General features: G+C 39.3%; 1 protein-coding gene across 16 annotated transcripts in view; it reads right to left on the minus strand.

Annotated features, from left to right (window-relative positions):
• FGGY (FGGY carbohydrate kinase domain containing) overlaps nucleotides 1-13,396 on the minus strand; it is a 515,661-nt gene that overhangs the window by 432,516 nt on the left and 69,749 nt on the right. For 14 of the 16 annotated variants that reach the window (XM_077149482.1, XM_077149492.1, XM_077149484.1 and 11 more), the window contains 2 exons: nucleotides 13,242-13,353; nucleotides 1,939-2,090 (listed from right to left, as the gene is read on the minus strand). In XM_077149482.1, coding sequence (XP_077005597.1) covers nucleotides 1,939-2,090; nucleotides 13,242-13,353 — 264 coding nt within the window. The remainder of the gene's footprint in view (nucleotides 1-1,938; nucleotides 2,091-13,241; nucleotides 13,354-13,396) is intronic. The other 2 variants (XM_077149490.1, XM_077149487.1) reach the window with 1 other exon arrangement.

The following is a 13,396-nucleotide window of genomic DNA, read 5'->3' on the forward strand; positions in this document are numbered from 1 at the left end:
AATCCTAATCCAATCTTCTTATCTCTGCTAGAATTACCTAATTCTACCCTTGCTAAAAAACCATCAACCAATCTCTACCACCAAACAGGTCCTAAACAGAGCCCAGGCTACTTATTTGGCCTCACCTACTATACCCATTTAAGCACCCTGATGAAAGAAAGGAAGGAGGGAGGGAAAAAGGAAGGTAAGAGAAGACCATCTTAGAAAGTCACAGCCATTGCCATTCAATTTAGAACTTATTTTCAATGAGCTTTATTTAGTGTAGTTTGATCTCAACTGCAAAATGGTAAGGATTCTGGGAGGTTCATACAAACACAGATTTAGATCTTCTGCAATATATGGCCTGGGCTGTTCACATAGCAGGTGCTCAGTAAGGCCCTGATAATGTACCAATGATGATCCACCCAATCCTCCTTGCTTAACTCTACAATTCTTCATTACAAGTGGCCAGGAGGACAATATATTCAACCCATTTACTTTATTGTAACAAGTTTAGGCTAGCTTGAAGAACACCACGGTCCTCATTCCCCGCCCCTCAGAGGTGAAACACTTCACAGTAAGAATTTCAGTACAGCATGACCAGATGGAATGAGCCAAGATTATGGGGCCTAGTAGAAGAGGCTTTAAATCCTGGCTCTACCATGGTGAAGTTACATAATCTCTCTCTCAGCCTCAGTTTCCTATGCTATCTACCAGGCAGAGCTTGTTAGAATTAAATAAATTAACGCCTATAAAACCTATAGCTGAGAATGGGGGTGATATGATATTGGCTCTATATCCTGATATGTATTTGAGCCACAGGAATGTATTACTAACTGATCAAGTCAGATTCCCTTATATTATGGGTGGAAAAAATGATAACTCGGATGAGAATTGCTTTGCACAAAGTCACATGATGTATTTCGGGGTTAGATCCCTGAAACTACCTACTCCTAAGGCACTCCATGTTTTAAAACTCTTAGCAACTACAGAAGGATTTCTTCAAATTAAAACTAATTAACAGCAGAGCTCAATATATAAAGCAGATAATAAGACAAGCCTGTTTGTCTATTGAAGCCCTTCTTGTTTAGCCCCTTTCATCGGCAGCTGAAACTCTCCCAACCTCGTACAATTAGAGTAACTGAGGAGTCCACCCCTAAAACCTCAAATCACACTAGGTCTTACTCTCAGCTGGATTCCCTCCTGTCCAGACCACCTAGGGGTTTTCAAGTCCCTGAGGTTCCGAAAGGACTTGAACTTTCCTCATACATCCATCTCTAATGGGAACCATTAAACTGACATCACCATTCTCCACACTTCAAAAAAGAGTCCTAACATCTGGAAATGGGAACCACATGCAAGTGCTTTGGACCAGAGATCACAATATCACTTGAGGATGTCAAGGTCAGGTGGTTTGAGAAAGGGATACCCTAAAATGTCAGTAAGAACAAAGATCAATAATTTAGAGCTAAAAGCCTATAGAAAAAGAAAGCTCTGGTTAGAAAATCTAGACTTCAATCCCAGCTCTTTAACTTTCTAATTGGAATGGTAATTAACCTCTCTGAACTTCACTAGATTACTGGTTATTAAGAGAATCAGTTTTGTAGTTCAGCCTTAGATTCAGATACGGACTCAGTCACATATATATTATGCTACTTTGGTGAGCTGGTGAATCTCTTTGAGCTTTAGCTTCCTTGCTTACAAAACAAAGACTATAAAACTTACCTTGTAGGAGTATTATTGGGATTCAAAGAGCTAATCTATGTAAAATACTAATAACAATACCTGGCTTGAGCTAAGCATTTTATTAAAACAGGAAGAACTTAACAGAAACCTAATCAATGAAATTGGATCAAACCTCCTCAGAGTGTTGTTGGAGAAAATCAAAAACAATGTACAGTTCCACAAAAATGGAATCTCTTAACTGTTACGATCATCTCCTTAATCCTATGCACTCACCTCTTTCAGCCACAGAAGCTTGGGGGCTTGCATCTCCACAGACATCACACCCCCAACGTACTGGAGGACACTGTGCTTGGTGTCATTGATCCTCTGGACCTGACTGACAGCTCGGTGGTCCAGCCACATGATTATGTTACGGTGAGAAGCCCCTAATAGAAACAAGAAGCAGATAAGGACCTACACATATTCTTTTCCTTCTAATTCAAGGGGGCAATTATGAATTACCAAAGGGGCAAAGCTATCTCTCTCTCTCTCTCTCTCAACTTCTCTTTTTCCTTTCCTATCCCTTTTTGTTCTAGAAAAACTTTTTTGATCACAGATTCAGGAAAAGAGCCTACGATATAAGTTAAAACACTATTTTGACTTTCCAAAAATTCTCTTCTTTAAATATGGACAAGTATTTCAGTGGTATAATATAACTAATAGCCACCCAATAGCTTTTATCTGCTATATTCCTACTTTTCCTAATCAATTTAATTAAAATTTGTTAACTTAGGTGTTTTTTCCTCATTTGGTTAGTCTGTTTGGTAAAGTAAAAAGCATATGAGCTTTGGAAATCAGACAGACCAAGAAGGGAATGTTGTCTCTTTCATTTACAGACAAAAATAGAGTAAGTTACTAAACTTGTCTTAGCCTCAGTGCCCTCATCTATAAAATGGGGATAACCTAAGAGCATACAAGGATTAACAAAGATCTTCGTTCACTGAAAGAAAGATAATGCACATAAAGGACATGGCAAGCACCAATCATCACATAATAGGCCCTCAGGAGGAGTAAACCACAAAGCATGGAATTTAAAACTGGCTGGAAAAGGAGGTCACTGCCCCCTTTGTATCTAACCTCTATCATCCTGCAGCCAACACAGTAAATGTCCCTTCCTCAACCTCTGTTAGGTCAACATGTAATGGTGGGAAGCCAACATTCCTTTTACAGTCCTCTTAGGAAGTCCTCTACCTCCTTGCATTGCAAAATGAAGAGAACAATCATGCATATGCCTGGGAAATTATAAGGGGGAAAACTAAACGGAAACCAAAGGGTTACTGAGCCAGGCACTTTTCAAAAGTTACTTAATTGCAAAATAAGAGAAACAATGACATAACTTTGCTAATGGCAAATGTTTATAAAACTTTCTGTGTGTGTCTCCCAAACCCTGTAGTATCATCTCATTTAATCCTTAACACAACCTTTAATAGGTGTTATTATCCCCATTCTCAATGACAAACTGAGACTCAGAAGTTTAAGGCATGTCCCATGTTTTACAGCTGGGAAATAAATGCATGATGTATGCTTAGAAACTAGATATATCTAGGGAATGGATAAATTAACTGGTGAAATGAATAAACTAAAGCTACACATATCAACCTAAATAATAATACCAGCTTCGATACTTTAAAACATGAAAAATATGTACTGTTTGTTATGAGTATATATATCATTATAAAACCCCCCAAACGATGTATTTGTAAACACCAACTACAGAAGAATTTTTAATTGTAGGGAGCAAAAGGGTGAGGGGGAGAGGAAGAGAAAGGACTGAAGCTTCAAATAGTTATTACTTAAAAGAGATCTGAGGCAAATATGGCAATTTCATTTGTTTATCCTCACTAGTGGATACAATAAGGTCTATTATTTTGTCTTTTCTTGCTCTTCCGTATCTTAAAAAAAGAACTTTGAAAACTAAAAAAAATAAAAAGTGAGTCTAAGAAAATATCCAAATGAGGTCATCATTTATTCTAATGAGTCAAGGACACAGAGTTTTCTTGACCAGGAAGATTTCTGGTCCCACAAAAGCTCCTCAAATGACAGTAATATTCTGCAGAATGAAAAAGCACAGGAGACCTTTCACAAGCCCAACAAAGGTTTCCCTTCAAAAACAGTGGTTCTATTGTGCAACAGATAACCTCTGGGTCTCAACCTTAGTTGCACGTTAATATCACCTGGATACCTTTTTTAAAAACTGATGTCTAGGGTCCTTTTCCAGAACAACTGAATTTGAATGTGTGTGTTTGCATGTTTGTGTGTGTATGTGCGCATGTGTGTGGACGTGTAGAGGGAAGACAATACCTGCACTGTTCCTTAAATATTGTATGGAATGTACAGCTGTTTCAAACCACAAACACCTGCTGCTAAACTTCCAACTGTATTAGAGACAGGCCAATAAGCTACTGATACCTCTGCATAAAGAGGCCCTCACAAAGCAGTCATGCAACCAATTCAATAAGTTGAGCCCTCGATCTTGGGGTTCAACCCTATGAAACTTATTCCTGCAAAGGAGAAGCTAAGTTTGCTTATATTCATGGCTAAGAGTCATTCCCAGAGAACCTCTTTTGTTGCTCAGACATGGCCTCTTTCTCTAAGCCAAATGGACAAGTGAACTCACTGCCCTAGCCCCACTATGCAGGACATGACTCCCTGGGGTGTAAATCTCCCTGGAAAAGTGGGACAGGATTTCTGGAATGAGACCCAGCATCATGGGATTGAGAAAGCCTTCTTGACCAAAAGGGAGAAGAGAATAATGAGACAAAATAAAGTTTCAGTGGCTCAGAGATTTCAAACACAGCTGAGAGGTTATCCTGGAGGTTATTCTTATGCATCATATAGCTATCCCTTTTTAGTTTATGATGCATTGGAGTGGCAACAGGAAGTACCTGAAACTCTTGAACTGTGTTCCAGTAGCCATGATTCTTGAGGAAGACTGTATAACTATATAGCTTTTACAATGTGATCATGTGATAGTGAAAATCCTGTGTGTGATGTTTCTTTTGACCAAGGTATAGGTAAATGAGTAGAAAAATAAGGAAAAATGAATGGATGAATAGTGGGGGGTTTGCTGGTTTGAGGCTATTATGTATCCCAGAAAAGTCATGTCCTTTATTCCTCATTCAATATTGCTGGGTAGAATCTTTTTTACTGTTTCCATGGAGAAATGATCCACCCAAATGTGGGTGGTAACATTTTTTTTTTACATAAGGTGACATTTTAAAGTATTAATTATCATCTATTTTCAGCACCCTGCAATAATGACATTCCTTTGTTCTTCCTCATGCAAAAACGTTTTTAAAATTTGTACATTGTACATTTCACTATTATTATACACTCGAGGCATTCCTAGATTATACCATCTCAATCTTTACCATCTAGCTTTCTTTCTGATTTCATTTATGCCCCCAGCCCTCCTCCCTCTACCATTCTCACATGCAGCTTCATTCAGTGTTTTAACATAATTACATTACTGTTAGGTAGTATTGTGCTGTCCATTTCTGAGTTTTTATATTCAGTCCTGTTGCACAATCTGTATCCCTTCAGCTCCAATTACCCAATATCTCACCCTATTTCTATCTCCTGATGGTCTCTGTTACCAAGGAAATATTCCAAGTTTATTCACTAATGTCAGTTCATATCAGTGAGACCATACAGTATTTGTCCTTTTGTTTCTGGCTAATCACACTCAGCATAATGTCCTTAAGGTCCATTCATGTTGTTACATACTTTATAACTTTATTCTGTCTTACAGCTGCATAATATTCCATCTTATGTAAATGTCACAGTTTGTTTAATCAACTGTCTGTTGATGGACATTTTGGCTGTTTCCATCTCTTGGTAATTGTTAATAATGCTGCTATAAACATTGGTGTGTAAATGTCCATTTGTGTCCTTGGCCTCGTGTCCTTTGAGTAGAGACAGCATATAGATGGGTCCTGTTTTTTAATCCATTCTGCCAGACTATGTCTTTTGATTGGAGAGTTTAATCCATTAATATTCAGTGTTATTACTGCATGGGTAGAACTTTCTTCTACTATTTTGCCTTCTGGATTTTATATGTCATATCTAATTTTCCTTCTTTTTACCTTTACTCACAGTCTTCCTTTCTACACTCTTCTCCACACCTCTCTCTTCTGTCTTCGTATCTGTCTCTAGTGTTCCCTTTAGTATTTCTTGCACAGCTGGTCTCTTGGTCACAAATTCTCTCAGTGATTTTTTGTCTGAAAATGTTTTAATTTCTCCCTCATTTTTGAAGGACAATTTTGCTGGATATAGAATTCTTGGTTGGCAGTTTTTCTCTTTTAATAACTTAAATATATTATCCCACTGTCTTCTCGCCTCCATGGTTTCTGTTGAGAGATCTGCGCATAGTCTTGTTGGGCTTCCCTTGTATGTGATGGATGGCTTTTCTCTTGCTGCTTTCAAGATCCTCTCTTTCTCTTTGACCTCTGACATTCTGATTATTAAATGTCTTGGAGTATGTCTATTTGGATCTGTTCTCTTTGGGGTATGCTGCACCTCTTGGATCTGCAATCTTAAGTCTTTCATAAGAGCTGGGAAATTTTCAGTGATAATTTCCTCCATTAGTTTTTCTCCTCCTTTTCCCTTCTCTTCTCCTTCTGGGACACCCACAACACCTATATTCGTGCGCTTCATATTGTCTTTCAGTTCCCTGAGTCCCTGCTCATATTTTTCCATTTTTTCCCTATAGTTTCTGTTTCTTGTCAGATTTCAGATGTTCCGTCCTCCAGTTTTGAAATCCTATGTTCTGTCTCTTGAAATCTACCATTGTAGGTTTCCATTGTTTTTTTCATCTCTTCTACTGTGTCTTTCATTCCCATAAGTTCTGTGATTTGTTTTTTCAGACTTTCAGTTTCTTCTCTTCATTCTTTCCTTGCCTTCTTTATATCCTCCCTCAATTCATTGATTTGGTTTTTGATGAGGTTTTCCATGTCTGTTTGCACATTCTGAATTAATTGTTTCAGCTCCTGTATGTCACTTGAATTGTTAGTTTGTTCCTTTGACTGGGCCATATCTTCAATTTTCCTGGTGTGATTTATTATTTTTTGTTGGCGTCTAGGCATTTAATTACCTTAATTAGTTTATTCTGGAGATTGCTTTCACTTCTTTTATCTAGGGTTTTCTTGCTGGATGAATTTGTTGTCTATCTGTTCTTTGACATTCTGTTCAGCTTTATCTGGACCTTTAGCTTAAGTTTTGTTTAACAGAAGAGAATTTTTCAGTTCTTGTTTTCTTGTTTCTTGCCCTGCTTGTGTGGTGCCTTCCCCCACACACACACTTAGGAGGGTCTACTTAGATATTATATACCCCAGCCAGATTTTCCCAGACCAAACTGGCCTCCTATCAGGAGGAAAGAGTCACTTGCATCGGTTTTCCCTGAGGGTGAGACCCAGCAGGTCGAAAGACTTTCCTGTGAAGTCTCTGGACTCTGTTTTTCTTATCCTGCCCTGTGTGTGGCGCTTGTCTGACTGTAGGTCCCACCAGCCTAAGATGATGTGGTACCTTTAACTTTGGCAGACTCTCCCTGCTGGGGGCATGGTGGAGACAGAGGAGAGGTTGTAGGCTGGTTTTAATGGCTTCAAATTACCAAGCCCTGGTGTCTGAATTCCTTGATGGAGGGATTCCACCTGAGTTGGGCTTCACCCCTCCCCTGGGGAAGGCACAGGCTCCACACAAGCCCCCAAAAGAGCTTACTTCTGCCTATGCCTGGCACAGTTGCAGCCTGAAAAGTCCTGCTGCTGTATCCAGAGGCAGTCAAGCCTTTGTAGATACACAGCCACAAAAACTTCTGTTTCCTTCTTTTTCCCCCCCCCCCTTTTTCTGTCAGTCCTGCCCCCTTGGCCCCAGGGCAAAAATGAGCAATCTCCACTTTGATCAGGTTCACCTAAGCTGGGGGCCTATTTTTAGTAGTCAGAATTTGTTAATTATTTCCACAATTGGAGTTTGATTGTGCCCAGTCCCTGCTGCTGGTAAAGTCCTTTCCTTTCCCCTATTGGAAGCGGCCTGTGGGGGAGGGGCGCTGGCCTCCACAGCTTTGTGAACTCACAGTTTGAGGGGATGCTCACAGCCGGTCCAGCTGGTCTACACTGGGGTACACTGTGTGTCTGGTCACTGACGTGGCCCTAGGAGCTGTTCTGTACTGTTTCTGGTTATTTAGTAGTTGTTCTGGAGGACGAACTAAAACGTGCACGTTGTTAAGCCGCCATCCTGACCTGGTGTGGGTGGTAACTTTTGATAGATGGTTTCCATGGAGATGTGTCTCTACCCACTCATGGTGGGGTTGCTTACTGGAGTCTTTTAAGAGGAAATTATTTTGGAAAGAGCCACCAGAACCGACAGAGCCAACAGAACAGACAGAGCCCCAGGGAAGCCATTAAAGAAGCCTGGAGAGAAAGCTAGTAGACATGACCATCTGCCCTTCCAGTTGAGAGGGAAACCTCAAACATCATCAGCCTTCTTGAACCAAGGTATCTTTCCCTGGATTCCTTAATTTGGACATTTTCACAGCCTTAGAACTGCAAAATTGCAACTTAATAAATTCCCCTTTATTAAAAGGTATATCACATTCCAGCAGCTTCAGCAGACTAAAACAAGGGGGTTAAGGGGTAAAAAAAGAATTGAATGATTGAGATACTAGTGGGCAATGAGAGGGAGGGGTAAGGGCTATAGGATGCATGAGTTTTTCTATTTCTTTTTCTGTAGTAATGAAAATGTTCTAGAAATGGTCATGATGATGAATGCACAAATATGTGATGATAGTGTGAGCCACTGATTATATGCTATGAATGGACTGTGTATGCATGATTTCTCAGTAGAGATATTGAAAAAAAAAGCAGTCAGAACAATGTAGTAAGAATCATACAAAATGGATTACTTCATTATATTTATTATGATTATTCATAATAATTTTTACTTTAGACAAAGACCAAGAAGTTAATCCTTCCTCAGTTCTTGTAGAAAAATCACAAACAAATGATACTCAAAATTCATTTAGCCTTTTATTGAGCATCTGCAACATGTCAGACACAGTGTTGAGTGCTGGGATACAGAGAAGAATATGCCACAGTCCCTGCCCTTAAGAAGCATGTGGCTAGCTGGAAACAACTGTGTATATTGCACTGATGTCCAAAAAAAAAGGACTTACTGGGGACAAAGAGGAGGAGGTCAAGATGGTTCTAGGCTAGCTAAGCCTAAGGCTATACAGGCTCCCAAGGAGCAGGAAAGCTTTCACTTATTTCTAAAAACAACCCACTTATTAGTTAGCCAGATGAAGGAAGAGTGGGGAAAGAAGTTCCAGGCAACGGAGACAGCATGTGAAACAAACACCACGAGAATCGAGTAGATGTGATATTTTAAGAGAACTGGAAGCAATTCAATAAAACACAATTTGAACTATGGTCAGTATATATATATAGACAGTTTAAAGGCATTCATTCAATTAATATTTTTAATTTTTTTTTTTATTTCACTCATTCAATTAGTATTCTGAACACCTCTAGAATCCCAGACACACATGAGTGGGGTGGGGATACTTCAAATCAGCAAAAATAACTAGATATTAAGTTTCTGTTGCACAGAGTAGCCTAAATAGTAACCCCATTCTGTACCCCGAATTATCACCTTTGGGTCCACTCCCTCCTAAGAGTTCCTGTAGCTGTAATGACCCAACCAGAATTAGACTCTGAACTGGAAGAAATCATGTGCAGGATGCAGAGGTAGAAACCATGCAGCAACCGCACCTGTCCAACCCAAATGCTGTTCGGATCTTCAAAAGAAGAAGGACCCCAAAAAGAAATGGCTACTTCCATTTCTGTGTGAGTCCAAAAGATGAGATGTTTATTTGGTGCAAAACTTATATTTTTGGTTGCATACTATCTAACCTAACTTGTTTGGTCAGCTTATTAAAATACCATAATTAACGGAAACTTGAATAGGGAGTGAGAGCTTGCTGGTTTGTACAGGTTGCTGAGATGTCCGATACATCCCAGAATAATCTGGGCAGAAGATTAAAAAGAATTTGCAAAGTTCCCTTGAGGGACTGAGAGAAAAGGTAGAAATAATAAACTTCCCCACCTGGGGAAGAGATCATATTCTCACAATCATTAGGGACTTCCAATCTGATGGACCTGACCCTTGATCTGGGGGCTTGCCCTTAAGAAACTTATTTCTTCAAAGGAGATGCTAAGCCTACTTATAATTGTGCCTAAGAGTCAACCCCTAGAGGACCTCTTTTGTTGCTCAGATGTGGCCTCTTTTTCTAAGTCAACTCTGCAGGTGAACTTACTGCCTATGAGACATGACTCCCAGGGGTATAAATCTCCCTGGCAACAGGGGAAAGAACTCCCAGGATGGGCCAGGAAACTGGCATCGTGGGAGTGAGAAAGACTTCTTGCCCAAAAGGGGGAAGAAGAATGAAATAAAATTTAGTTTCAGTGGCTGAGAGATTTAAAATAGAGTCAAGAGGTCATACTGGAGGTTATGCAGTATATAGACATCTCCTTTCAGTTTTTGATGTGTTGGAGTAGCTAGAGGGAAAATACCTGAAATTGGTGAACTATAATCCAGTAGCCTTGATTCTTGAAAATGACTGATTAACTATACAGCTTTTAAGGAGTGAACGTGTAATTGTGAAAACCTTGTGATTGACACTCCCATAATCCAATGTACGGACAGATGAGTTAGGAAAAAGAAGACAAAAATTAAATAAATAATAGGGGGGAGGGGGAGCACGGGATGTTTTGTTTTTTTTTATTTTTATTTTTATCCATAGTTTTATTTTTTATTTTTGGAATAATGAAAAAGTTCAAAAATCAATTGTGATGACAAATGCATAGCTATATGATGATACTGTAAACCTCTGTACAGTTTAGATGATTATATGGTATATGAATCTATACCTTGATAAAACTGCATTAAAAAAAGAAATGACTAACAGTAAGACTCTTTCATCATATAGTAAAACTTAGCATTCTTCAACTAACACATTTAACTTTGGTTTTTTTCTTTTTTTTTGTTTAAAATCTAAACATGACAACACTTTTGTCGGTTCTTTCTGTTTGATTTTAATGGTGATTGAGGACATCAGTTACCTCCTGACCTGACTCCCTCTCTCCTCACAATTACTCTGGTTAATCCCATCAAGAGATGATCATCGTCGTGGAGGTAGAAGCAGTCTTTAAAGAACCTTTAAACCTAATTTCATTTTCTAGTACAAAATAATCTATTTCAGATAAAATCTAACCTTAATATAATCTGTTGAAAGGAAAGAAACTGGGGAAAGAACCTGCAGCTGGATACATTTGATGAATGGTACACCTGAACCTTTTAGGTGTAACAAAGTTATTTCATCACTTATAATTAGGATTGCAACCTGGCTACCCTTTCAATAGAGGATCTATTAACAGGAGGCAAATTTACCCACCAGGAGAAAAAAAGATGGCATCCAGAGAAGGTATGAATCTAAACAAGTTTAACGAGGACATCTATTCCACTTGAACTGCCCTTATTGGTAATACTTCAGGTGTCTGCTCACTGTGCCCAGTAACTCTCCACATACTTTTTAAAATGCCTAGGTTCTTGCCCTACACAAAGCAAATGAATACAAACCTTGGGGATGAGGCTCAAGAACTGGTAATTTTTAAAAGAACCCAGATAAGTCTAATGTACAGCCAGAATTCAAAATCATACACTTAGTAGTTGAGTACAGAGTCCCTGAATCTTAGGGTTCTTAATGTCCCAAGTTCCATCCAATGTGAGAATTCCTCCTATAGGTCCCCTAAAATATGATCACCTGGCCTCTACTTAAAGGCATAAGGGATTGCTAAGCAGCCTCCTACAGAAGCCATCTCCATGGTTGGCCACATTTATAATTAGAGATGGCTTGCTGCTGCTGAGCTGAGGTCTGCTTGCTCATCACCCCTTCTAAGACTTCTGCCCTCTGTAGTGGCCCAGACAGAGGCTGATCTGCCCTGCTGGGTCAGAACAAACCCAACAAACACAGCCAGTGAATGGCTACTGAGTACAAGGCTTCATTTTGAAGCCTCCACACTTAATAAGACAGGGCTTGACACACCATAAGTGGTGATAAATGTGGAAAGAAGAAAGAAAAATAAATATATATATATATTTACACTTTAATTTATTTTTACATATATGTGAAAGCTGCTTACCATTAACACTATGTTCTAACCATTCATCCATTCAGAAAGTTTTCTAGCACATATCATAATCAATCATAGGCAATAGATCCACAGAAATAAGCAGGACACATTCCCTTAACTTGAGGAATTAAATGAAAGAAACTCTTCTGAACATTTAGGGTATCAGGCTCCCACTTGATTCTCAGAGCAGAGTTGTTATACTATTCCAATTCTTTCAGAGGAAACAACTGAGGAAAAGTGACGCATGCAAAGACTGAGTGGCTAGCCCAAGATGTCATGGCTCAGAAGTAGCACAGCTGAGATTTGGATGCTGTCTAACTCCAATTCCACTGTGTCCCAGTGTGCCCAACTATAACACAGCTGCCAATTTTAAAAAGGTGCTGTTAAGCACTAGTCCACAGCTAAGATTTCTTAGGTAGAATTCAACCAAGACATGTCATTAATGGCCATCTTGACAACAACTGCCTATAACTACCTAAAGTGGCCCCTTTTTAGACAGAGCATGCAATTCCCAGTGCATCAAAATTTCCACTACTCCCTAATATCTTCCTTTTATTTGATGACTGAATGTCAGTTGGAATTTATCTCCACCTTTGAACTGCTGACTTTCTCAAACCTGAGAAATCACAATTTCTCAAACCTGAGAATGACACATAATTCATTTACATTACCTGCCAGACAACTGTTGACTTTGGTTTGCAACCCCAACTGGCTATTATTCCTGAAAAAAGAACAGATCCTCACCCACTGTGAAAATCTCTGATGGTGGACCTAAGAGGCACTTTACATTTGAAACAGGTCATTACTATAGTCACAAATGTGTGTTAGAACAACATCACTAAGAAAATCCTTTGGTCTGGCTATTGAAATCAGAGAGGTCATCTGTTTCTAACTTCAGTGTGATACACAGTCCTGTCTCTCTGGATCCATTTCTTTTAAATGGCTCACCCAAGTCCATTTAAAAGAATGGGATGGGAACTTCATATACAGAGCAAATGCAGGCATTGACATTCCTTTTCTAAAACACCCAGACCACTCATCTGTCTCAACACTATTTATTCTGAGTTCATGACTTCATGTTCTTCCTTCATTGATTACTGTGGCTCTTGCACTTTCAGGAGTCAAGTCTCTCTGTAACCTAGGCCCCCACAACCATCCCATTTCTCCCACTTACTCTCCAAGCTTTCCAACTGAGACTTGATTTCTTTAACCACTGGGACACTGTACTCTAAACCTCACTAACAGTGGTAGGATACACCTAGTGTGCTCATATTTCACCTGGGTCCTCTGATTAATCAGCTAAGCCTGCCCCAATCCAGTCTCCCAAACCAGGGAAAAAGATAGGAATGGTCCTACCTTCATGGTTTACTGGTAAAGGTTGAAACTCCTTATCCAAAACAACCAGAGAGCACGTGGCATCAAACCCAAGTCCTCGAATTTGGTTTAAATCAATCCCTTGGGCAACTTTCTGTTTTAAAAACAAAAGCAAATTATACCACCAGACTTTCAAA

The sequence above is a fragment of the Tamandua tetradactyla genome, chromosome 2, assembly GCF_023851605.1.
Source record: "Tamandua tetradactyla isolate mTamTet1 chromosome 2, mTamTet1.pri, whole genome shotgun sequence".
Taxonomy (NCBI): domain Eukaryota; kingdom Metazoa; phylum Chordata; class Mammalia; order Pilosa; family Myrmecophagidae; genus Tamandua; species Tamandua tetradactyla.